The sequence below is a fragment of the Clupea harengus genome, chromosome 10, assembly GCF_900700415.2.
Source record: "Clupea harengus chromosome 10, Ch_v2.0.2, whole genome shotgun sequence".
In the NCBI taxonomy this organism is placed as follows: Eukaryota; Metazoa; Chordata; class Actinopteri; order Clupeiformes; family Clupeidae; genus Clupea; species Clupea harengus.
In genome coordinates, this window is record NC_045161.1 from 26,975,097 (window position 1) to 26,998,755 (window position 23,659).

The 23,659-nt window shown below is 48.1% G+C and overlaps 1 protein-coding gene across 10 annotated transcripts in view; it reads right to left on the reverse strand.

Moving 5' to 3' along the window:
• Positions 1-23,659, reverse strand: part of elavl4 (ELAV like neuron-specific RNA binding protein 4) — a 78,966-nt gene that overhangs the window by 25,794 nt on the left and 29,513 nt on the right. For 7 of the 10 annotated variants that reach the window (XM_031574628.2, XM_031574631.2, XM_031574629.2 and 4 more), the window contains 3 exons: positions 16,863-16,949; positions 13,445-13,685; positions 3,694-3,735 (listed from right to left, as the gene is read on the reverse strand). In XM_031574628.2, coding sequence (XP_031430488.1) covers positions 3,694-3,735; positions 13,445-13,685; positions 16,863-16,949 — 370 coding nt within the window. The remainder of the gene's footprint in view (positions 1-3,693; positions 3,736-13,444; positions 13,686-16,862; positions 16,950-23,659) is intronic. The other 3 variants (XM_031574633.2, XM_031574632.2, XM_031574630.2) reach the window with 1 other exon arrangement.

Below are 23,659 nucleotides of genomic sequence, written 5' to 3' on the forward strand. Positions count from 1 at the left end.
CTGTCTGTCTGCTCTGTGCAAGGCAACAATCACAAGCCATCTGACTGCAAACGGAGGCCCCTTAAGCCAAAGTGTCTGTGCGCTGGCGCGAGTAGATCCTTAAGATCTCCGGCGCTCGGCTCGGTAAGATCTCGCCGCCGCCGCCGCGCGTTAGCGCTCGCTGGTGCTCGGCGGGACCCGGCCCGGCCACTCCGCTCCTCTCTCCTTCTCCTCATTAATCGGACCCGACAGCGCCGAGTCCACGGCGTGAGCAGCAAAGGGAATCTCAAATGCGGAGCGGAACGGCACACACGCCTGCTGTAGCAGCAAAACAAACACCAGTGCCCCTCCCTCCTCCCCACACACACACACACACCCCCCCCACACACACACACACACACCCCCCCCACACACACACACTCACCCACACACACACCCCACAAACCCCCTACAGCCAAGCAGGCCAAGACAGAGAAGCACAGCTCTCATCTAAGCTCATCAGAACCTCTTCTCTGACTCTGGTCCACATCTGCGCCACATCTGGACCACATCTGGACCACATCTGGCCCTACCCGGGCTCAGTCTCAGCAGCTGTGTAGACTCCTGCCTGTCAGCAGATTGCCCTGGCTCAGCACTTCCTCCGCAGTCCTACTGAGAAACCACCACACACTGCCTCCACCACACACTGCCTCCACCACACACTGCCTCCACCACACACTGCCTCCAACGCACACTGCCTCCAACGCAGCGAGGCTCATTTGAATCCTCTCGGTTATTAACCCCTTCAGTCAACAAGACCCCTCCTCCTCTTCATCTCCAGCACTGAGAGATGTACTGTGTATCCAGAGGGGATTCGTGTGTGTGTGTGTGTGTGTGTGTGTGTGTGTGTGTGTGTGTGTGTGTGTGTGTGTGTGTGTGTGTGAGTGCCTTTTTGCGTGGGACACTTGTGCATTATCCACGGTGATAATTATCTGCTGCTCTGTAGAAGGTTGAAGAGTACCAACCCCCCTCCTCCTCCTCCCTCAACCCCCCACCCTCCACCTCCCCGCCTCTCGTCTCTCCACTCGCTCTCCGGAGGGAAGAGAGGAGAAGAGAGGAGAAGAGATGAGAAGAGAGGAGAAGAGATGAGAAGAGGGGACCCTAGGCTGGAGGAATGTGGCAGTGGAAAGGTTAGCTTTAGTGCAGTGGGGGAGGCGTGTGCAAGGCACCGCTCAATGATACACTTGGGTACCCTGAAGCATGATCTCTGTGCGTGTGTATGTGTGTGTGTGTGTGTGTGTGTGTGTGTGTGTGTGTGTGTGTGTGTGTGTGCGTGTGTGTGTGCGTGTGTGTGTTTGTGTGTGAGAGAGAGAGTGACTCGGATAGTCTCTGTGTGTCTCACATTAGAGAGTGCTTGTGTAGCTCTGGGCTTTTCCCTACTGAATGCTGAGTTCATCATGAGCCCCCCCCCCCCCCCCCCCATGCAAGTGTGTGTATGTTTGTGTGTGTGTGTGTGTGAAACTAAGCATGTGTATGTGTTATGCATTTAAAAAAAAAAATCAAATTAAACTAGATCTATCTAGTCTTTTCCCCAGAAGTTCTGGAACAATATACTGGGACTAGTTAGCAGAACAGGCTGCTTCAGAAATACTGCCAGGGATACCCCGCCCACCCCTCCCACCCTTCCAGCCCCCCCTCCCCCACCCCTCCCGCATGCACACACGCACACCCCCCCCCCCCCCGCACGCATCCTTGGCTGGCATGACTCCCCAGGTGAGTCAGAAGTAGGTTGCAGCAGCTGTTTGCGTGAGCGTCATTTTCAGGCAGGGATTCCACCCACCAGCGGCTGGAGAGCCTGCTACAAACAGACAACACACCCACGCACAAATACACACACACACACACACACACACACACACACACACACACACATACACATGCACGAACACATAGGTCCACACATAAAAACACACCTATGCCGAAACACACACGTGCACACCAAAACACCCACACACACACACACCCACACCCACACACACACACACAGTATATACATAAACAGACGACACACACACAAACAGACAACAAGCCCACACAATCCCCCTCCCCCTCCACACATACACACAAACAGCAAACACACCAACACAACACCCCACCCATCAACCAAACACATACACGCATAAACAGACACACCCACATGAACCAGTGCCAACCAATTCAAATCATAGGCTTACACCACATGCGACACCATACAGGATTCACACACCCATCCTCACACACCCATCCTCACACACACATGAGTGCTTCTTGATGCACGAGGTAACTGTTGTTTCCAAAACTGCCTTGATCTCTGAGGTGTTTCCATATTCGCTAAGCAGTAATGTTCTGCTGCTAATGAGCGACCACATTTGTTAATCTCTCATATCGGTGCAGTTGCTTATTAGTCACGTAGCCTCCCCACCACGTCAGCTGCCAAGATCGCTCATCATCACATGTCTATGTGTCTGGAGGTGGTGGTTTCTGCAACCTTATGTGTACTTCCACCAAAAGGCAATCATGCTAAAGAATCTCACATTTGATGTTCTCTTTCCATCTTTGTTTTTCTTTTAGGGAAAGGAAATCAATATTGTTTTCTGATTACATTTTTTGTACCCACTAAAAACTCCCTCTGTGCATTTTTCTGAGCAGGCCAAATGTCAGCTAAATTTAAACACCCCCATCCCATCTGAACACACACACACGCACACACACACACACGCACACACACACACACACACACACACACACACACACACACGATGCACACACACACACGATGCACACACACACACACACGATTCATGTACACATACATAAATATACACAAACATCATGGATTGGATACGATACACACACATAATCAAACACAATACATGCACAGATTCTTCACACAAAACACACACACGCAAACACACACACACACACACACACACACACACACACACACACACACACACACACACACACACACACACACACACACACACACACACACACACACACACACAGACACGCGCAGGCGTGGGTAGGAAGCTGCTGTGCACAGACTGTGGGCCAACACAGGCAGGCAGGCTTGGCGCTGGCTGTCATAACACGGCCTCTCTCGTCATGCACAAAGCCCAGCAGGGCCAACCCTGCCTGCTGGGAGCCTGAAATAGACACACAGGCACAGGTGCCTCCACTCCACTCCCCCCTCCCCCACTCCACCACTCCACGCTGCACTCTAGGCCTGCTTATGCCTCGACAGGGCTGACCAAGACTCTCTCAGATCTGGCTCATCACCGGCCCTGATCTGGCCCAGGTGTGGACCAGAGTTGCCAGACACCATACCCCCTTATGCTACACACTGCACCTATTTATACTACACACCATACCCCCTTATGCTACACACACTACACCTGTTTATGCTACACACACTACACCTGTTCATGCTACACACACTACACCTGTTTATGCTACACACTCTACACCTGTTTATGCTACACACACTAAACCTGTTTATGCTACACACACTAAACCTGTTTATGCTACACACACTAAAACCTTTTATGCAACACACACTACACCTGTTTATACTACACACACTAAACCTGTTTACGCTAAAACACTACGCCTGCATATGCTACACACACACTTAACCTGTTTACCCTGCATTATCAGCCATCATCCCCTCATGAAAATAATACATCATCATACCAGCCAGCCACTTCCCGCCGTCTGTGGTCTGTGGACTTCCATCTATAAACAGAAATCACCTGGGGGTTATTCCATGTACACAGTTCAGTGACACACCTGGCTAAGACCTCAGAGGAAGTGGCAAACCTCCTAATAGAAGAGCCCTATGGCTTTGCTTTGCTAGGGGAATGAAGCCATAACAATGAGTTGACAGGTTTGTCGCTAGGCCACGTACTTAGAATACAAATCCCCCCCCCTAAACCCTTCCGCTGATGTCTCCACAGGGTTATCAAGGCCACCCACACACAAACACGCACACAGATGCACAAATGTACACAAAGTTATACATGCATCCATGAGCTGCTACTCGCACACACACACACATACACACACTGCTCTCACTCTCTCTCACACACTCACACACACACACACACACACACCACACACACACACACACACACACACACACACACACACACACACACACACATGCATGCATGTACACACATGCAAACTCACTTTTTCTAATTCTCCTCTCTGTCACACACTTGATACACACACACACACACACACACACACACATACACATACACACAGACATACTCTCTCTCTCTCTCTCAAACACAAACACACACAATAAACCCTGCAGGTTTGAAGGGAGGGAGGGAGCCGAGGATTGCATCTGATCATGAAATCCTAGCTGCAGGAGTCTCATGCTCACTGGGAGTGTTTAATAGGTCAGCGTATGTGGAAGCTAGCGTTAGCTCTAGCACCCCGGATACGCTAAATTTCACCGGGCCTCACAGAGGCAGTGCTACTACGCTAAGCTGCTGTGTGGGCTAGCTGGCCTGATCCGCAATGGTGGGAAGTGTCTAGCATCAGCCTCTCTAACCCAGATCCTACACAACAACAACAACAACAATACGGGCTTTGGCAAGTGCCATTAAGAGATGAATATTGATAAGCATATTTAAAAAGAAAACATTTCAGGACCAGGACAAAAGCTCATTAAAATAACATGATAAAATACCCCCTAATAGCAAAGAAGGGGGAGAAAAAAACAAAATAAATTGGCCCAACGCTTTTTTATTAGTTTAATGGATACATTAACTTATATGTTTTAATTGTCAATTAGAACAGCAGGCCAAAATGATGCATTACAGTTCCTAATGAGTTTTTAATGAGGCAGGATCTTCATTTTCCTTGACTTCCAATTCCCAGGCATGGCAGTGTCATCCCTAAATTTGGAAGCATTTGAAAGACATTCGGCGCAGCACAATGACAATGCTCACATCAATTAAGGGGATATGTTTCACAAATAAACAGCTTACAGATGTACGAGTGGGCTGCAGCTATGAGGAGCTTCTCGCTGGGAGAGGGCTGAGAGAGAATGGCACACAGACTCACTCAAAGATCTGCTATGCTTGGCATGTGTGTGTGTGTGTGTGTGTGTGTGTGTGTGAGGGAGAGAGGGAGTAAGGGGGAGGGGGAGAGTATTTGCATATGCGCACGTGTGGGTTTGTACGATATGAAGAGAAAAAGAGAGAAAGGGAGTGTGCATGAATGTAAGTGAGAGTGAGAGAAAGAGATGAGCATGCGTTTGTGTGTGTGTGTGTGTGTGTGTGTGTGTGTGTGTGTGTGTGTGTGTGTGTGTGTGTGTGTATCAAGTGTGTTACAGAGAGGAAAATTAGAAAAAGTGTGTGCATGTGTGTACATGCATGCATGTGTGTGAATGTGTGTGTGAGAGAGAGAGAGAGAGGGAGAGCAGTGTGTGTGTGTGTGTGTGTGACTGAATATGTGTGCATGCGCGTGGGGGTAATTGATCTCATTAGTTGTGACATTGCCACCGTCGCAGCATAATAGTTCATAACAGCTGTCCTATTTTCAACCGATAACCACTGCTGATGGAGAGCAAGAGAGAGAGAAAGTGAGAGAAAGAGAGAGAGAGATAGATAGAGAGAGAGAGACAAGGAAGGAAAGAGGGAAGGAGGGAGGGATGGGCAGAGAGAGAGAGGCACTTTACCTCCTCCCCGGTTTGGGAAACACTCAGGAGGTAAAATGGGGAGCTGCTAAATCGGTGCTATTTGTCTGGCATGGACCTGAGCTGAGACTGGGCCATTACAAATCTCCTGAGCAGCAGCGGCAGGATGAAACCTGTGTGAAACCCCAAAATCAGAGTGTATCCGGGGGTTGGCCTGCTTTTACCAGTTGGACACACACACACACACACACGCCCATATGCACATCCACACATGTAAACACACCATCATGTGAGCATACACACACACACACACACACACACACACACACACACACCGAAACGTTTTCGTTCCATGCCTCTACAGTATCTATTCATGGCCTACCCATAACTCTGGCTCATGCCCAACGTGGCATTTTGTCTCTATTCATGATTTGCCCGTGGGCACCAACACTGAATACCCACAATGCTATTTACAAATCCTCCATGCTAAGGTATTCACCAAAATGATAACCTTGAATCTCTGACTTCACAATGGCTCTGATTCAGGCTGTGAAGCAGCTGAAGACCGTTGCTTTGTGTCGGAGGTCAAATGTCAGCAGCATCAGTACACGCTGCCCAGCCCTCTTTCCCACGCACCCCACACTCGTCCTCGTGTCAGTGCTGTTACGCCGTTAGCATAGCCCCACATGCAGCTCCGCACATGCAGCCAAAATGGCGGCTGACGGTGAGACGGGTGCGGCACGGGTCTGGCCCAGATTTGGCCCTGTGCTGGCAGGGAAGCTCTCCAGAGCCAGGAGCTCTCAGGGTGAGGCAAAAGGGCACACGAGAAGGAGGAGGAGGAAGAGGAGGAAGAGGAGGAGGAGGAAAAGGAGGAGGAAAGGGATAGGAGAGGGGGCAGGAAACAAGTGACGGGGGAGAAACAGTCTCAGAGAGGATGACAGCGCTATGGGTGTCTGATCCTAACGTACCTCGATGGCAACCGAGCTCGCAGATATGAGGAGGGAGATTCATTTGGTCAGTCTCAAATTTAGCCACCTTTAGGGAGTGCCAAGAAATACAAAGGAGAAAAAGCTTCTCTGAATTTGTCAAAACAGATTATGTGTAGGGCACTTTCCTGGCATCCTGGCCAGCCTGATGTAGGTGTGTGTGTGTGTGTGTGTGTGTGTGTGTGTGTGTGTGTGTGTGTGTGTGTGTGTGTGTGTGTGTGTGTGTGTGTGTGTCTGGCCATGCTGTGGTTACAGCCAGCCTGATGTAGGACACAACAGAGCATGGCATTTGCATTTCATGTCAACTCAAATGGATTCAAGACCATTTGTAAAATTCGCCAAATAAGCAAACACACACCCTTGGAGCTCCATTCCCAGATGGGGCTGCTGCTATTGATGCCTTTTTTAAAGTCTAGTCTGACCAGGCCTACTAGGTCATGGCCTCCAATGCTCCAGACATTCTTTTGTGGTCAAACTATTTATTATTATTCAAATCATACCTAACAGGATGTGATGTCACTACCAAAATACAATCCATCAGACATATCATATATTATGTACATGATAGAGGCCATTTGTCAAAAAAGAATGCAACTATGAATAGTCTGGGATTATTTGCTTTTTTAAAGGCACTGGATTTAAGTGAAATATCAACAAAATATTTCACCTGCCTAAAAAAAACCTAAAATACATCTTCTGAAATGTTGCAAGGGCACTGAGTAAGCCATTGCAGAAAGGGTCACGTCTATCCACAGCTACTCTGTCCTCTCCTCTCCTCCTCCCTGTCTTTCTTGCTTTCGCTCTCGCTCACTGTATGTCTGTCTCTGCCTCCCTCTCTCTCTAGCAGCTGTGTGATGCAGGAGACTCCCGCCCCCGATCCCTTCCTTCTCTCTGTGTGTGCGAGTGTGTGTCTGAGTGTGTGCGCCTGAGTGTGTGTATGTTTGTGTGTGTGTGTGTGTGTGTGTGCGTGCAGCCCCTGCTGCCTGAAGCCTGAGGGCTGTTGGATGGTAGCCTGGGCTGTGTGAGGTGTCTCTGCGAGAGGGAGAGAGACAGAGAGACAGACAGAGAGAGAGAGGAGGGAGGGATGGAGAGAGAGAGAGAGGCACGTGTGGGAGAGGAGAAGAAGAAGAAGCCCCTGTAAATCTGGGACACCCCGAACTACGTCAGGCTCCCACCGATGACAACAGCGGCAGCAGCCGGGGGCTCCGCTGAGAGCCCCCTCCCCCCCCCCCTCCATCACAAACACACACACACACACGCACACACACACACACACACACACACACACACACACACACACACACACACACACACACACACACACACACAAACACACCCCACACACACACAGACCTCTCTCTCTGCCACCATCCCGGGGCCAGCCCAGGATGTTCCCACACTCCGGTACACCATGTCCCACTGTCCCCCACCAAGGATGCCTCTGCGCAGGTGGGGGGTGGGCGCCGGAGGGGAGTTTGGAGATGGTGAAATTTTAATGTGAGTCCCCCCGCTGAGGGGCTGCCTTTTCTACTGGCGTCTGCACTTTCCAGCAGGCCTGGTGTGTAATACCCGGCTTAAGGGAAGATGTCAAGAGTGTGTTTATCTCGTCACACACGCCAGCCATGGGCCTATTTTTAAAGACAGCTCCTCTGCTCGCTCACCCCCCCCCCCCCCCACCTCTCTCTTGCTTTCTCTCCCTCCTTCTCTCCTCTCTTGCTCTCTTCTCTCTCTCCATCTACCTCTTTCTAACTCCATTCCTCTCTTTGCTCGCTTTCTTTCTTCCTCTCGGTCTCTGCCTCTCTCTCTCTTTTTCTCTCTCTCTATCCCCTTTCTTGCTCTCTCTCTCCATCTACCTCTCTCTCACTCAATTCCTTTCATGCTCTCTCTCTCTGTTCCTCTCTCTCTCTCTCTCTTCCACTACCAAACCTTTTGCCTGAATTTTATGGAAGATGCTGTATTTGCCAAGTGCTGTCAAGGCTTTGACGAGAGAGGATTTATTTTGAGGACTCCTTCCTGATGTGTTTTTCTTGGAAAGTTTCGGGGAGGGAGATCATTGTCATGCATTCAAAATCAGCTCTCAAGCGAAAGGCAAAAAGTAAGAAATGGTAGAGAAACTATTCAATGATCGTGTTCTCTGCATCCAGCTTTAAAAGTTTAACTCTCATTTCTCAAAGACAGCTTCAGTAGTAATCTCTTTTGACGTTGAAAGGGCCTTTTAAATTTGGTACTAATAGGATTTTGACTAAAATACATAACATAATATTTAAAAAATATTTAAAAATAGATCCTTTATCAGCTGTTTCATGAGTCATGAGAAACCACATTACCATGTTGGAAATAAAGTATTCAGTACATATTTTATAGGCTCCATGTCAGACAAATTATGGGAATGTTTGTACACACTGGCGAGGAGAGGCAGTGGGAGGAAGCCGAAGAGCTTGTGTTTGTCCTCGAACAGGAGTTCACACTTCCCCTCCACACACACACACACACACACACACACACACACACACACATCCACTCACATGCATGCACACACACCACACACAAACACATGCACACACACACACACACACACACACACACACACACACACACATGCCTGCTGAGGTGTTTCCAGCCACACCACGCTTCAGCTGACATCACGACAGCATGAATATTTGATGTGCTACATCTGCTTGTTTTCTTTCTTCCTCTTCCTCCGTTTCCTCTTCTCTTTGTGGTTTTTGCCCTGCCCTCCATTGTCAGTGTAATTGCCTGTGCATGGTTCCTCTCACTGGTGGATAAACATCTACACGGTAAAGAGAGATGACGCTTTTCGTCTGACCCCAGGTCACCTGGCAACCATGGTGGCTCCACGCATACACAAGCTCTCCCACTGGGGCTGACAGGTCTCAAGCCTGCGGCAGATTGGCTGGGCTGGATGCTGGGCTGGAGTGGAGTGGAATGCACGCGATGTGTGCTTGGACGAAACAGCCACAGCAAGGCCTCTTCAATGTAAGCAACATTGGGGATGATATGGAGAGAGATACTGAGGGGACGTGACGGTGACGAGCCTCAGTGTTAAGCTGAGGGGACGCGACGGTGACGAGCCTCAGTGTTAAGCTGAGGGGACGTGACAGTGTCGAGCCTCAGTGTTAAGCTGAGGGGACGTGACAGTGTTGAGCCTCAGTGTTAAGCAATGGGACCCCATCGGTGGTTTGTGCTGTTTGGCTTTTAAATGACAGCCAACAGAATGTAGCTACTGGGCAAAAAAAACAAGGGAGGGAGATGAACACAGGAGAACAAAGACACCCAGGAGGGGGGTGTGCTATGAACTGCTCGGTTCTGAGTTCCTGAAGAAGCACACTGTATACACATATATGTCAGACTGTCTCTAATCGGCATGTAATTATTTACAAGGAGCATGCCTGAGCAGTTTACTGCTATGTACTTTATCTCAGTCATAAAGTCTCAATATATGTATATGACAATGTAATATACTTATATATAGTATACTTATATATACTATACAAATAAATAATCAGTAAATAAAACCAATAGCATAATCAAAACATATTTTTGCCTGCCCATATTACTTCTATCTGGTATGCCATTGGGGATACACATTTAAACTCAATATATGTATATGACAATGTAATATACTTATATATAGTATACTTATATATACTATACAAATAAATAATCAGTAAATAAAACCAATAGCATAATCAAAACATATTTTTGCCTGCCCATATTACTTCTATCTGGTATGCCATTGGGGATACACATTTAAAAATGTTGTCATAGTGGCTGCTGGAAAAATGCAGAAACGAGAGGCAGCAGAAAAAAAACCCAAAAACCCTGCCAAGGCTTGAGTTGTGGGCCCAGCCCATGAGCCCGTTCAGCCGTCTCCATTTTCTGCGTGCCGCCGTTGGCCAGAGGCTCCGACGCCTCTCCTCCTCTAATGTATTACATTAAAAGTTTCATTGAAGATGCTGCCTGGCCCACAAGTAAATCACTGCGTCCCGAGGCAAGGCGCTTGTGTTTATTTATATTATTCACACCCATCGCAGACTTCCGGGCAGCAGCAGCAGCAGCAGCAGCTACTGGCTGGAGATGTGTACATTGGCAGAAGGTTTTAATTCTTCATCCCAGGCTTTCTTCCAGCCTGGTTTTCAGATATTCAGATATCAGTCTGAAACAGAGCTGCTGGGTTGCAGTTATTCGACAAAACAATTAATTTCCTGCACCTTGAGCTGGATCCCCAACTTCATCTCTCTCCATGAAGTTATATGCAGTCTGTTTATGTAATTAAAGTGCTCCTGTTAGGCCACGCCACTGCGGCAAAGTGTTTCTGCGGTCGTGGGCGGCTGCTTTGGTGGGTTGCGTGTATCCCCCTATTAAATAAAAGATTAACCTGCAGGTCCTGGTGGTATAGCACGCAGGATAGGGGGGGGGGTGTGTGAGTGTTCACTGGAGAGCAGTGTAAACACACACACACACACACACACACACACACACACACACACACAGCGATGTGGTGGCACTCGGGTGAGCTGAGGGCGAGGCAGGCTGACAGACGCCGAGCCGCAGCCGTGAGGGGCCTCCCTGTAGCCCGGCACACATCACTCATTCACCACGGCACACATCACTCATTCACCACGGCACACATCACTCATTCACCACGGCTCGGGATTCATGGGAGCTGACAGCTCCACAGTTGAGGAGAGGAGAGGAGAGGAGAAGAGAGAGGAGAGGAGAGGAGAGGAGAGGAGAGGAAGGCAGACGCCTGTCTGTCAGTGGCTCACAGGGCCCCGGCGTTCTCACCTTGTCGAGGGAAGGCGCGGTTCCCTCTTTTGAACTCGACTTGTAAAAGGGATCTTTGCTTTTCTTCTTCTTTTTTTTTTTTTTTTGCTCCCACATCTAAATGCTTTGAAAGCAGCGAGAGAGGTGACTCGCTCTCAGGCATCCGTCACGCAGGAGATGAGAGGATGAGGAAAAGGAGGAGGAGGAGGAGGAGTAGGAGGAGGAGGGTTAAAAGGGAGAGATCTGGTCAAATATTATGACACAGAAGCTAACAGATGCTCCTGGCTTACATCCCTTCCCCCATCAACACCTAAAAAAATCCACCTAAAATAAATAAATAAAAAGCAGAGACAGCTAATGATGCTTACTGATTCAACAGCCAGCTTTAGAGCCGTGTGCTTCACAAAGATGGAGAAGTGCTTTGTTAGTCTAAAATTTTGAACTGGGAAATTGTCCCCATGGGAGCTCCCTGTGCTCAGGCGTACGCAACGGGAGGGGAATATTTATACCCGTACCTTGTGATCCTGAACACTCCCAGAGACCTTGTGTGAGACAAACACTAAACATTGATCTAAGCTAACGACCTCGCCGTGCCGTTTAAGCCTGGCATGGCGCTCCGACGCCTCCCGCGGCTCCGCTCACATTTTTCCGCTTCGTGTTCGGAATTTTTATCACCCCGTTCTGGGGATTACTCAAGCCTTGTTGGGGCCTACTATGTGAAGTCTGAGCCACTGAGGGGCCTCTAAAAATGCCTGAAAGGGGAAAAAAACATCCCTGGATGGTGGAGGCTTGTTTTTGTGATGGGGAGTGTTTGAGGTGCCTTTTGGGGCCATTACAGGAGATGATGGCAATGGCTGGGCTTTCATCTTACAACACACACACCCCTAGTGATCTTCTCTTCAGAGCAACGTGTGGTCAAGAGTCAGTGACCGCCTCCAGGCGGTGTGTGTGTGTGTGTGTGTATGAAATCTGTGATGTGACTGTTAATGTGTGAAATTTAGAGAGAATGGGGTGGTCATCTGGTGTGTGTGTGTGTGTGTGTGTGTGTGTGTGTGTGTGTGTGTGTGTGTGTGTGTGTGTGTGTGTGTGTGTTTGTGGGCAGGGGAGTGTGTTGGGCTCAGTCCTCCTGCTGCCTCTCTCAAAAAAATAAAACTCTAAAAAAGGGAAACTAGCGGCTTTAGCCCTAGCCTTCTCTAATGAGATTATCAATAGCCAAGTGTCACTAAATAGGGTATAAAATGGAGGCCATTATCTGGCATTATCTCAGCGCCCGCGCCCCATCCATCTGCCTCTGCCTCTGCTTCTGCCACTTGCGCTGCCACCCACTCAGACGCTGGTGTGGGATTAGCGACGTGATTAGCCGGGGAGCGGCGCTTTAAACACCTCTGTGGCCGCGTGGCGCTAGCTAGCCCCGGCCAGATGAAGCTCCTCGCTCGTCTCCTAATGATCTGGAGCGCCGCCCGGGGGGTCACACACACACACACGCAAACATGCACAAATGCACACACACACACACACACTCTCACACATGCATATGCAAAATGCATACATGCACAAACACACAAACACACACACACACGCACATACGCACACACACACACACACACACTCCCACACACATACACACACACACACTCACACACACACACACTCACACACACACACACACACACATACACACACACACACCACAGCCAACTGTCTCAAACTCCCAGTAGTCTCTACAGTTGCGCTCCACTCCACCCTGTTTAAGAGGCCAGTGGGTGTTGTCCCCTTACTGAGCGAGTGCCCTACGCTGTGTGTACTCATGCATGTGTTTGTGTAAGACAATGTGACATTATGTGACATTATGTGACATTATGTGACAATGTTGCAGTAGCATCAGGTAATTAACATGTCATAACGTGTCATTGTTTATACTCGCGATTGTCCTTTTTTTGATGTTTTGGATTAAGTGTTGCAGAGGCAAAATTATGACAGTGGTGGTGTGGTGGGTGGTGGTTTCTGCGAGTGGTACCTGTGATCTTGTCCCGCACCAGCTTGCAGGACTCGATCTCTCCGATGCTGCCGAACAGGCTGCGGAACTCCTCCTGGGTCATGTTCTGGGGCAGGTAGTTGACGATAAGGTTGGTCTTGCTGTCGTCGTTGGACCCGCCCGACTGCATGGGCGAGGGACAGCTGCGGCTGTTGCTAGAAGGCCCGTTGGCCGTGGTGGCACTGGGTCCGTTCGTGACCTGAGGCTCCATGTTGCTGATTATCTATGAGAGCAGAGGAGGACAGCGCTTTCAAAACAATGGACCGAGTCCAGAGTCCAGAAATGTCTCAGTAAGCAGTAACTCACAATTATACATAATATACATGAAACAAACATGTCAAATAAAACACACATAACCATGAAGATACACAGGACTACAGTACATGGTTTGTGAATCCACACAAATCATAAAACAGAAGCACCATGCACTACCAGTCTTTAGTTCATGTGTTTGTATTTTTTTTCTTTCCTGGTGGGGGTTGGTATATTTTCAGTTCTCATATTTGCTTTGATAGCTGGCTCAGCTTGACAGGGTAACATTGTGAGCGCCCTTCAGCATGGCACTGCTGTCATGACGAACACTATTTGCCACTCGTTTAGCAGAGTGCTTTTGGAGCAGGTGTTTGAAGTTGAGCTCGCTGGCCCTTGGGGGGTTGAGGATGGGTGGATGGGGGCAGTGGGGCAGCTGGAGGGGTGAAGGCAGCTGGGCTTATCTAGTGGTAAAAAAAATATATAACACTTATTTTAAGATTCTTTTACTTCTCAACCGCCACTAAATATATACACTCATTAGCATACAGCAAGTCTAATCTAATCAGTCGACTGTTTGGCGGAGTCAAACGATATCTCCCAGGCAACGCTGTGATGGGAGTGTAGTGGGAGACTGGGGGTCTACGGCATCCTGGGACAGGGTCTCTTTTCAGTTGCGGAGTTGGGAAGACAAAGGCATCTAGTGTTGAATGATGTCTGTGCATCCATCACAAGTCATCGTAAGAAACAGCCGGAGAAAGGTAGGAGGGAGGTTGGCCGTTCAGCCAACGTAAATTAGAGACGGCAGGGCACTCCGGGCCCTTGCACCTTGTTTACTGAAGACCATTAAGCGGCAAACAGAGAACTGAACCCTCACTGATAATGTCAACCACAGGAGAGACTGTGATGAGAGAACATTTCACATGAAGCAGCAATAAGAAGATGAACTCTGACCAAGAACCGCCTGCCTCCAAACAAGTGTCCCCCCCCCCCCCAGAAGCATCTTTAATATTCGAGCCAAACTTGACACAGAATAATTGAAATGAACTTCCAGTGTGAGGAGCTTTGGAAGGGCACACTGTCTTCTGCTGATGGATGCAGAAACGTGGTGTAATAGCGTGGCGAGGAAGGCAAACATCCGAGCCTCTGAAAGCCCCGACATGTTTATTTTTAGACTCTCAAAAATATATTCCAGCTTCCCTGTGAAGTCTCGCCCTAGCGTTTCAAAGCAAGCCTATTTGGAAAAGGTTAACAAAAATTAAATAGCACAAAAGAGTTTTTCCCTCCCTGTATGATTACGAAGACAACTTCTGCATTCTAATGTCTTGCAAACTGGATTATTGGCTATGAATATGTGTTACATTAACCACACATGACATTTAGGTGAATTACAATTTAATTCAAATAATAATCATATATATATATATATAATATATATATATACCAAACTGATGTGCCCTTTGCTGCTTACATGTTTACCTACACAGAACATCCAAAACCCCACATTTCGCTTCCAACGCACAATATGACCCAAGACATAAATAAGATAATAAGTGCATGTATTTAATTATTACCATCATCTCTCTATCTGTCTCTCTCCTTCTTCTCTGTTCTTCCTCATCATACACATCACTCTACTAAACCACCACTAAGTCATGTCCCCAGTGCTTCCTGTAAGTCCATCAGGACTGGACCACCATCGCCATTTAGTCCACCGAGCTACACACACCATCTCTGCTCACTTCACATTACACTGTGCTGTTTGGCGCAAACTGAAAAAAATACTGTAGTGTGTGTGTGTGTGAGAGAGAGAGAGAGAGAGAGAGAGAGAGAGAGAGAGAGAGAGAGAATGTGTGTGAGTATGATGGCATATGAAACTGTCTAAATGGTATGAAGTTCACATCCTCACTCTACAGGTTAATCATTCTAATGTCTGCTTAGTCATGCTGCCTCTGCTGTGTGTGTGTGTGTGTGTGTGTGTGTGTGTGTGTGTGTGTGTGTGTGTGTGTGTGTGTGTGTGTGTGTGTGTGTGTGTGTGTGTGCAGACATTTATCTGCAAGAGTGAGTGTGCGTTCACTTGTATGAGACCCTTTTGTTAGTAGCCATTTGCTGAAATAGCCCTGCTTTCAAAAACACTGCTTACATTAAGAAGTCATAATTTTTTTGATTTGTTATACAGAGACACAGAAGTCCACAGTGAGGAGTAGCTGCAGTAACAGTAACTGTCTGTGCAGTATATCTGGTGAGTTCCCAAAGACAATGTTGTACATTAGCTTATGCTCTGATATTGTCCATGGTCTAGGCCTAACACTCCTGTTAGCAACAAAGTCTGTTATATATTACTGCTGGAATCAAATAGGAGAATCATTTAAAGGTGAAAAAGAAATGGCAGTGAAATACAGTCCACTAATATTTTATTATCTTAATAATCTGTGTTCTATAGACATACATATGTGTATGTGTGTGTGTGTGTGTGTGTGTGTGTGTGTGTGTGTGTGTGTGTGTGTGTGTGGTATTTATAAATGCATTTGCTTGTCCAGACCACTAAATTAAGCAACTTTCTAACCATGTATGTACATTTGTATCTATCTCTACATCTATCTATATACTGTGGATAGGTACGTCTATCTCTACATCTATATATATACTCTGGATTGGTACATCTATCTATATACTGTAGATAGTAACATCTATCTCTACATCTATATATATATACTGTGGATAGGTACATCTAGCTCTACGTCTATATATATACTGTGGATAGTACCATCTATCTCTACGTCTATCCATGCATATATCTACCTACATCTATCTCTCTCTCTCTCTCTCTCTCACGGTTTCTCTCCCACTTTCCCTCTGTCCTTCCTTCCTCCTTGCTCTGTCCTGATTCCACTTTCATTTAAAGAGAAAACACTTCCCAGCGTCTCTGGTAAATAAGGAGTAAGGAGGTGCACCTTGCTCTCCTTCGGTTTTGGCAGCAGAGGAGGCCAGAGCCTTAATGTGTAAAGAACATCCACCCCCCCCCCCCCCCCCACCCCCACCCCCTACTCCTCACTCTTAGCAGACCTCTGTTCCTCCCTCAGTAGCCTGCCAGCACCGTCATCAGCATTGTTAATGGTGGGTAAAAGGCCATTTGCGGCCGTCTCCTTACCATCTTTGGCTGCGTCAGCAATCCCTTCTCTGCCCAGCCCTGTAGCTGCGGGAGCTCTGTCTGACGCCACTGAGTCTCAGTCGATCCCTAGGGAGGGGTCAGGGGCAACATTTAAACACGCTGTTCGCCAGGCACAAGGGGGAAGCAAAATAGAAAGGGCCTTGCGGTCGCCAGGCGCACTAAAACACACAGGTGGCTTTTGTGGGGGAAGGGGTGGGTTGGGGGAGGTGGGGGGGGGTATTGCAAGTGTACCTAATCAATACTTTCAAAAGCTACACAGGCCTGCGCTAGAATGAGCAATAAATTTAGACAGGATGTTAGCATTGAGCTTCAAATTGAATTGTGTGTGAAAGGGGCCCCAGTCTAATGGCTGTGAAGAGCCGTCTGACGCCAGGATGGAAAAGTGGAGCGTTGGGCTGCAGAGGAAGATCTGTTTCTGCTTCGGCTGCTGCTGTTGCTACCATCAGCTCAAACAAGCCAATTTAAGGAAGAAAGCCAGACTTTGAGGACTGACCTTTTCCTTCAGATGCCTCCTTTTCATGGATAATATGGTGGTGGAAGAGGAGGCGGGGTGTGCGTGTGTGTGTGGGGGGGGTGGGGTGGGGGGGTTGGGGGGAGAAGGGGGGGGGCTCTGCTGGGCTTTTGGAGGCATGCGGGACGGGAAGGATGGAGATAAATTGGTGGGGGCGGGGGGGGCGGGCGGGGGCGGGCGGGGGGTAGGAGTGCGAGGAGGGCAGGAGAGATTGGGGTTGGGGGGTAGGAGTGCGGGGAGGGTGGCACTGTACCATTGCCCAATCACGTTAGAGAGCTTTTGTATAGCTAGACAAGGGGTTTTAACAGTAAATTAGATTGGCTGGCAGCGGTTGAGGTGAAGCTGAAGGAGAGGCTAGGAAGCCCTCTCTCCCAGCTAACAGCTTATGCCGGGGGGGCCAGATCTGACCCAGAACTGACCCAGAACTAGGCCGGATCCAGCCCATACCAGCGATAGCTGCTATCTGGGTTTGTATGCTGACCAGTCTGAATGGTGAGCGAGGGTTACAGGGGGAGGGAAGGGAGGCGAGGGGAGGGGGAGGAGGGGAGTGCTGGTTAGGGGGAATTTCATGGTTTTCCCAGATGCCACCTTGGTTTTAGTTTCAGTGAGGACCGCAGGTTATATATCACTTTACATCAGTTTACATCAATCTGTAATTATCTCATTCATTCATTTTCTACAGCAAAGGCTAACTTAACACAACACAGCATACAGACATTTCTAAATTCTCTGCATTTGCAGTTTGCTTCATTATAACCAACACTTCCTTTTACACAGTGGAGACAACTGAAGAAGCAGCTCAGCTGCTCCCATTTACAGGAACTAGACATTTTCTGTGACCCTTGGACTATCTTATTCAGTTATTGTCTTAATAAGGGTGTGGTTGGCACATTTGAATCATTGCATTCTCTCTGCATTTTCCACAAAGCAAACATTCACAGTATAAGACACCACACACATCTAGCTAAAACTACAACTACTGGTGGTGCTTCTTATACCTGTTGTTTTGGAGGTAAAAACCCAAACGAGCATTGTTGTTACTAACATCACTTTGACTTACAGTTGCAATAATACGTGTAATAACACACATGCAATCAGGAGCAGACGTGGATGGCAGAAGCGGGATGCAAGTGACACGAGCCAGCAGAGGCAGAAGTACAGGAGCTTTACCAGAAGCAACGCTACGCTCATATATATACACACACACACACACACACACACACACACACACACACACACACACACACACACACACATACATGCAGAGGCAGAAGTACAGGAGCTTTACCAGAAACAGTCAATCTAGAACAGTCGACTAATCACCAACCTCCACTTTACCTATACCCAATGCATATACCCCGAAGCATATACAGACACACCACACACATACGCATGCACATACACACGCACGCTCATATACATACACACACACACACACACACACACACACACACACACACACACACACACACACACGCACGCACGCAACACTCATATACACACACACACACACATACAAACCCGTACATCCTAACAATGCAATGCAATATTGTTGACACTACCTGTGATATTATACTGAACCAAAGAAACATTCTACTGTAATGTCTGCGACAACTGTACTCAAGCTGTCATCCCATTTCTTAAGTCCCCCCCCCCCCCCCCCCTCTGTCCTCCTTCGAGTCTCCTATGCACCTCCTCTCCTGGAGGGACGCTGCTGAACCGGCGCTTTAATGCAAGCCAAACCCCAGATAATCAATTTCCCTGCCACTCGGTTACCTATGGATGTGGCAGCAACTGCAGCGGATCAGCATGCAGCAGCAGTATCATTTAATAGATAGCCACCATCCCCCCCAACCCCCCACCCGCACGCCCGTCCGTCTGCCACGCCACGCCACTAAATCATCTGGTCATCCAGCGAGGCTGTGTGTGTGCTTACAACATCTCATTTTTTCCAGCGTCTTTTATTGTCATAATATCCCTCCCTCTCCCCACTGCAGCGTCCCCCACACACACACACACACACACACACACACACACACACACACACACACACACACACACACACACACACACACACACACACACACACACACACACACACACACCAGTCTCTGGTGGGCTGATATCTACCTCAAGCCTGATATGACTGACCCCCTTGAAGGAGAAACTGCACAGAATTACGGGCTGTCTGCACAATAGACGTTTTTCCGTTTGAGCTCTCCGTGATTTCCTGCTCTACATATTGGCAGTCAAACAGGGCTATAAATCACACACACACACACACACACACACACACACACACACACACACACACACACACACACACACACACACACACACACACACACACACACACACACACAGCCCCTACACCAGTAAACGGTAGCTGACAGGTGAATGCAGCCTGAATTATTACTCTGTATATTTCTGACTACATTTAAGGATTAGGCCTCGCAGTTATTTATGATTACAGGTAAGCCAAATGGAAACCCTCTGATGAACACTGTATTAAATACAAGAAGAAAATACACACACACACACACACACACACACTCACATATACACACGCACACACACACACACACACACACACACACACACACACACACACACACACACACACACACACACACACACACACACACACACACACACACACACACACACACACACACACACACACACACACACACACACACACACACACACACTCACATACACACACTCACATACACACACATAAACACAGCTATTCCCTCCTATTCTCAGTGAAAAAGCGGAAGCGCTTTCTTCCAACAGTAATTCTCACCACCACCACAGCATAAACACACACACACACACACACACACACACACACACACACACGATGCACACACACACACACACGATTCATGTTCAGAGACTTTACACGTGGATTTGAATGCCGGAGGGATCTGGGTTGTCAGAATCCATTCAGATGCAAAGCGTTGTGTGATGTTTTTATCCTAACACTGGGTCAGTAAAGTTCTCCCTCAGTATTGATTTTTATTTTTCCCATCTTTCCTCTCGCCCGCTCCCCCCCACCTCCTCTCTCTCTGTGCAGATTCATCAGACACCTCCCAGTTCTTCCATATCCTGCAGGTCAGGCACAGGCTGGGCCGGATCAATCAGAGAAGTAATCTGGGACAGCGCGTTCCTCCACTGCCTGCCTGCCTCCCTCCCTCCATCTTCATCGATCCGCATCTACTTTGCCAAATGGATTTTTTTCTCCTCCCTCCCCTCCTCCTCTTCCTCCCTCCCTTCCTGCCACTCCGAATAATAAATGTTTCAGTATGTAAGCAATTTTTCATTTAACTTTGCTTGACTTTTTCTGTTATGAAGTCCAGTCTCCTATTTTCTGCGTAGAATCAATAGGAGTTTTCTTTTCCCTCATTCCGTGCTCGGGCTCCCCTGGGGGGGGGGGGGGGCGGGGGTCTGCTGCTGCGGACCGGAGTCAGGGTGGAGGGCTCGCTCCTCCAGCGCCTGATTGGATTACATCACAGGAAGTGCTCGTTACCGTGGCGCTCATTAGATTGCTGCCGCAGCAGAGAGAGGTCGCTCTGGTGGTGGGAGCTTGAGCATTTCAGACAGCCGTGAGACCCGAGTAACTCTCACGATTCCCTCAATCTGCTGTTTGAAAAGCCTGACTTGAGTTTGACTGGCAGTCTTTCATTAGGGATAGTCTGTGGTTATCACAGCCAAATGTTTTATGTTTTAAGGCGTCTACCAATACTCACTGTTGTAGCTGCTGTAGCAGCGCATATGCAGATTCACCAATACTTCTCCATTCGAAATGAAGTGTATATACTCTGAGTGATTTGTAAATTACCTGCAGAAATCTGTTTCAAGGCTAAAGTAATATGAATGTTGCAGTTTATTGATGTTGTTTAGCCATGCCTAAATGTAGTCTGCTTGATGCTTGAAACCTTATGGATCGTTCCATTATTTCATGATGTTCCAAGAAAGAATTCTATGAGCTATGATAATAATCATTTTTCTGTATTGATAGAAAAACAGTTCAGTTTCAGTCCAATTCAGTTTATTATTCATTTCCCGTTGTGATTTAAACATAACTAAATATATTCCATGTCCATGATTGAATCAGAGAGGCAATAGTTTCAGCCCTATTCGGTATCCCTAAATAATGCTTGTGTGAGAATATGTACCGGGGCGTGTGTGTGCTCTAGGTCTGCAAGCACCAGCAGTGTTTTTCCTGTGAGCCAAATCAGTGAAGCGACACCTGCGCCTCTGTCTGCGCTCTTTCCATTTCGGAAGAACATTGTGCTCATCAAATCTATTCACTTTCCATTCTGCCTCGCGCCACGGCCTCACTTCCCACCCGATACAAGAAATCTTTTCTGTCCTTAATTTTCAGCTCGCGGAAAGTGAAAAAAAAAAAAGGGAAGCACTTCTTTTTCGGGGAGCAAAATGAAAACAATGGCTGCCAACGGTGACGGCGGCACCAGCCAATATTGTGGAGAAGTCTTTACTGAGTTTTCAATAAAATTTAATTAACTTCCGAGATTAACAGACAGAGAAAAAGGGGAAGCCGTTTTCAGATAACATAAATTCAAAACTCTGACAGTTCGCAAGGGAACGCCAAAAAGGTGGCACGGAGAGGTTGTCAAATGAAATGTCACTTCATTTAATTCTCAGATTCAATGCATGATGTATGCATTTTTCAACCAATGGTCTCCTCCCAACACCTTCATTAGAAGAGGGCCTTTTTAAAATCACATCCCTCTCCTCAGCCCAGGCTCCCTATGTTTCCATGAAAAGAACTGAAATCCCTTGGCCCAGTCCGAGCCACAGTGGCAGCAGGAAGGCTTGGCTGTGTGTGCCCGCGTTGGCCAAGGCCCAGCTCTGCGACCTATGCAAGCAGAAAATTGGTGAGCTCGATCCTGGGATGAAGCGTCAGTTTTTGTGTGGCGCTTGTGACTTGTGCCATCTCCCTCTCTTCTCTCCTCCCTCTCTTCTCTCCTCTCCTCTCTTTTCTCTGTTCTTCTCCCATGCTCCTCTATCCTTCTCTCCTCCCCCTCTCCTCTCTCTCCCCGCTCCCCTCTCCTCCTCTCTACTTCCCTCCCTTCTGCTCTCTCCTTTCCCCCTCTCATCCCTCCTCTCCTCTCCTCTGCCTGCCTGCCTGCAGGAATGTGTGAGAATCTGGCCTCTTGCCTGCCTGGCTGAGAGAGTGAGGGAGTGTGCCGTGGCCTAGACGTGGCTGAGTTCTGGCTGAGTTCTGGCCCAGCCTCTATGGCTCTGGTTCCTGGGTTCGTGTCCTTGAGCCGACATGGGAGCAGACACCCGCTGGCTCAGCCTTAGCCATGCACAAACAGGTACACACACACACACACACACACACACACACCCACACACACACACACACACACACACACACACACACACACACACACACACACACACACACACACACACACACACACACACACACACTTGCACACACTGGCATACACACACATACACACACACACACACAGCTCTTGCCACCAGCTGTACAGTAGAGCCACATGGGCCAAGGCGAAACTGCTGGCTCCAGTGCATGTGAATGGAGAATGCTAATGTACAAATTAGAACGCAGAGCTTCTAATGATACAACAGCATTTTCATTGTGAGTAGAGGCGTGTGTGTGCATGTGTGTGTGTTTGTGTGTGTGTGTGTGTGTGTGTGTGTGTGTGGCGGCTGCTTCATCTCACACAATGTGTTTTATAAACAAACACGAGGGAGGAAATGAAAATAAACAAAACAAGGCAGGGAGAGAGAGATGCAGAGGTAGGTGAAAGACAAAGAACAGAGAACAGAGCGACAGGGAGATGGAGAGACAATGAGAAACCAGAGAGATTAAGAGAGAGAGAGAGAAAGAGATGAGAGAGACCTGTCATAGGCTATCAGCCTTTAAGGTGCAGTCCACGATTCTAATCCCATACACTTTTTTTTTCAGACTCAGTGACAGTCCTCTAGCTGTGTGTTCAGTGTTTGCGCCCAACAAAAACTCTGGTGTTCGTACACAGTCCTGGCTCTGTAAATGGGAAACAAATATAGTGGCTCGGACCAAGCCATAGACAATCCCAGCCAATCAACACGGTGCTTCAGCAGCACGGAAGGGAGAGGTGCAATTCGATTGGCTGTTGAGCTCAAATATCAACAACCTTCCGCGATACCGAAGCCGAATCGCAGACTGCTTCTTTAAGCCCTTAGCTCGTCGGCAAACAAGAACAGCATACATACGTAT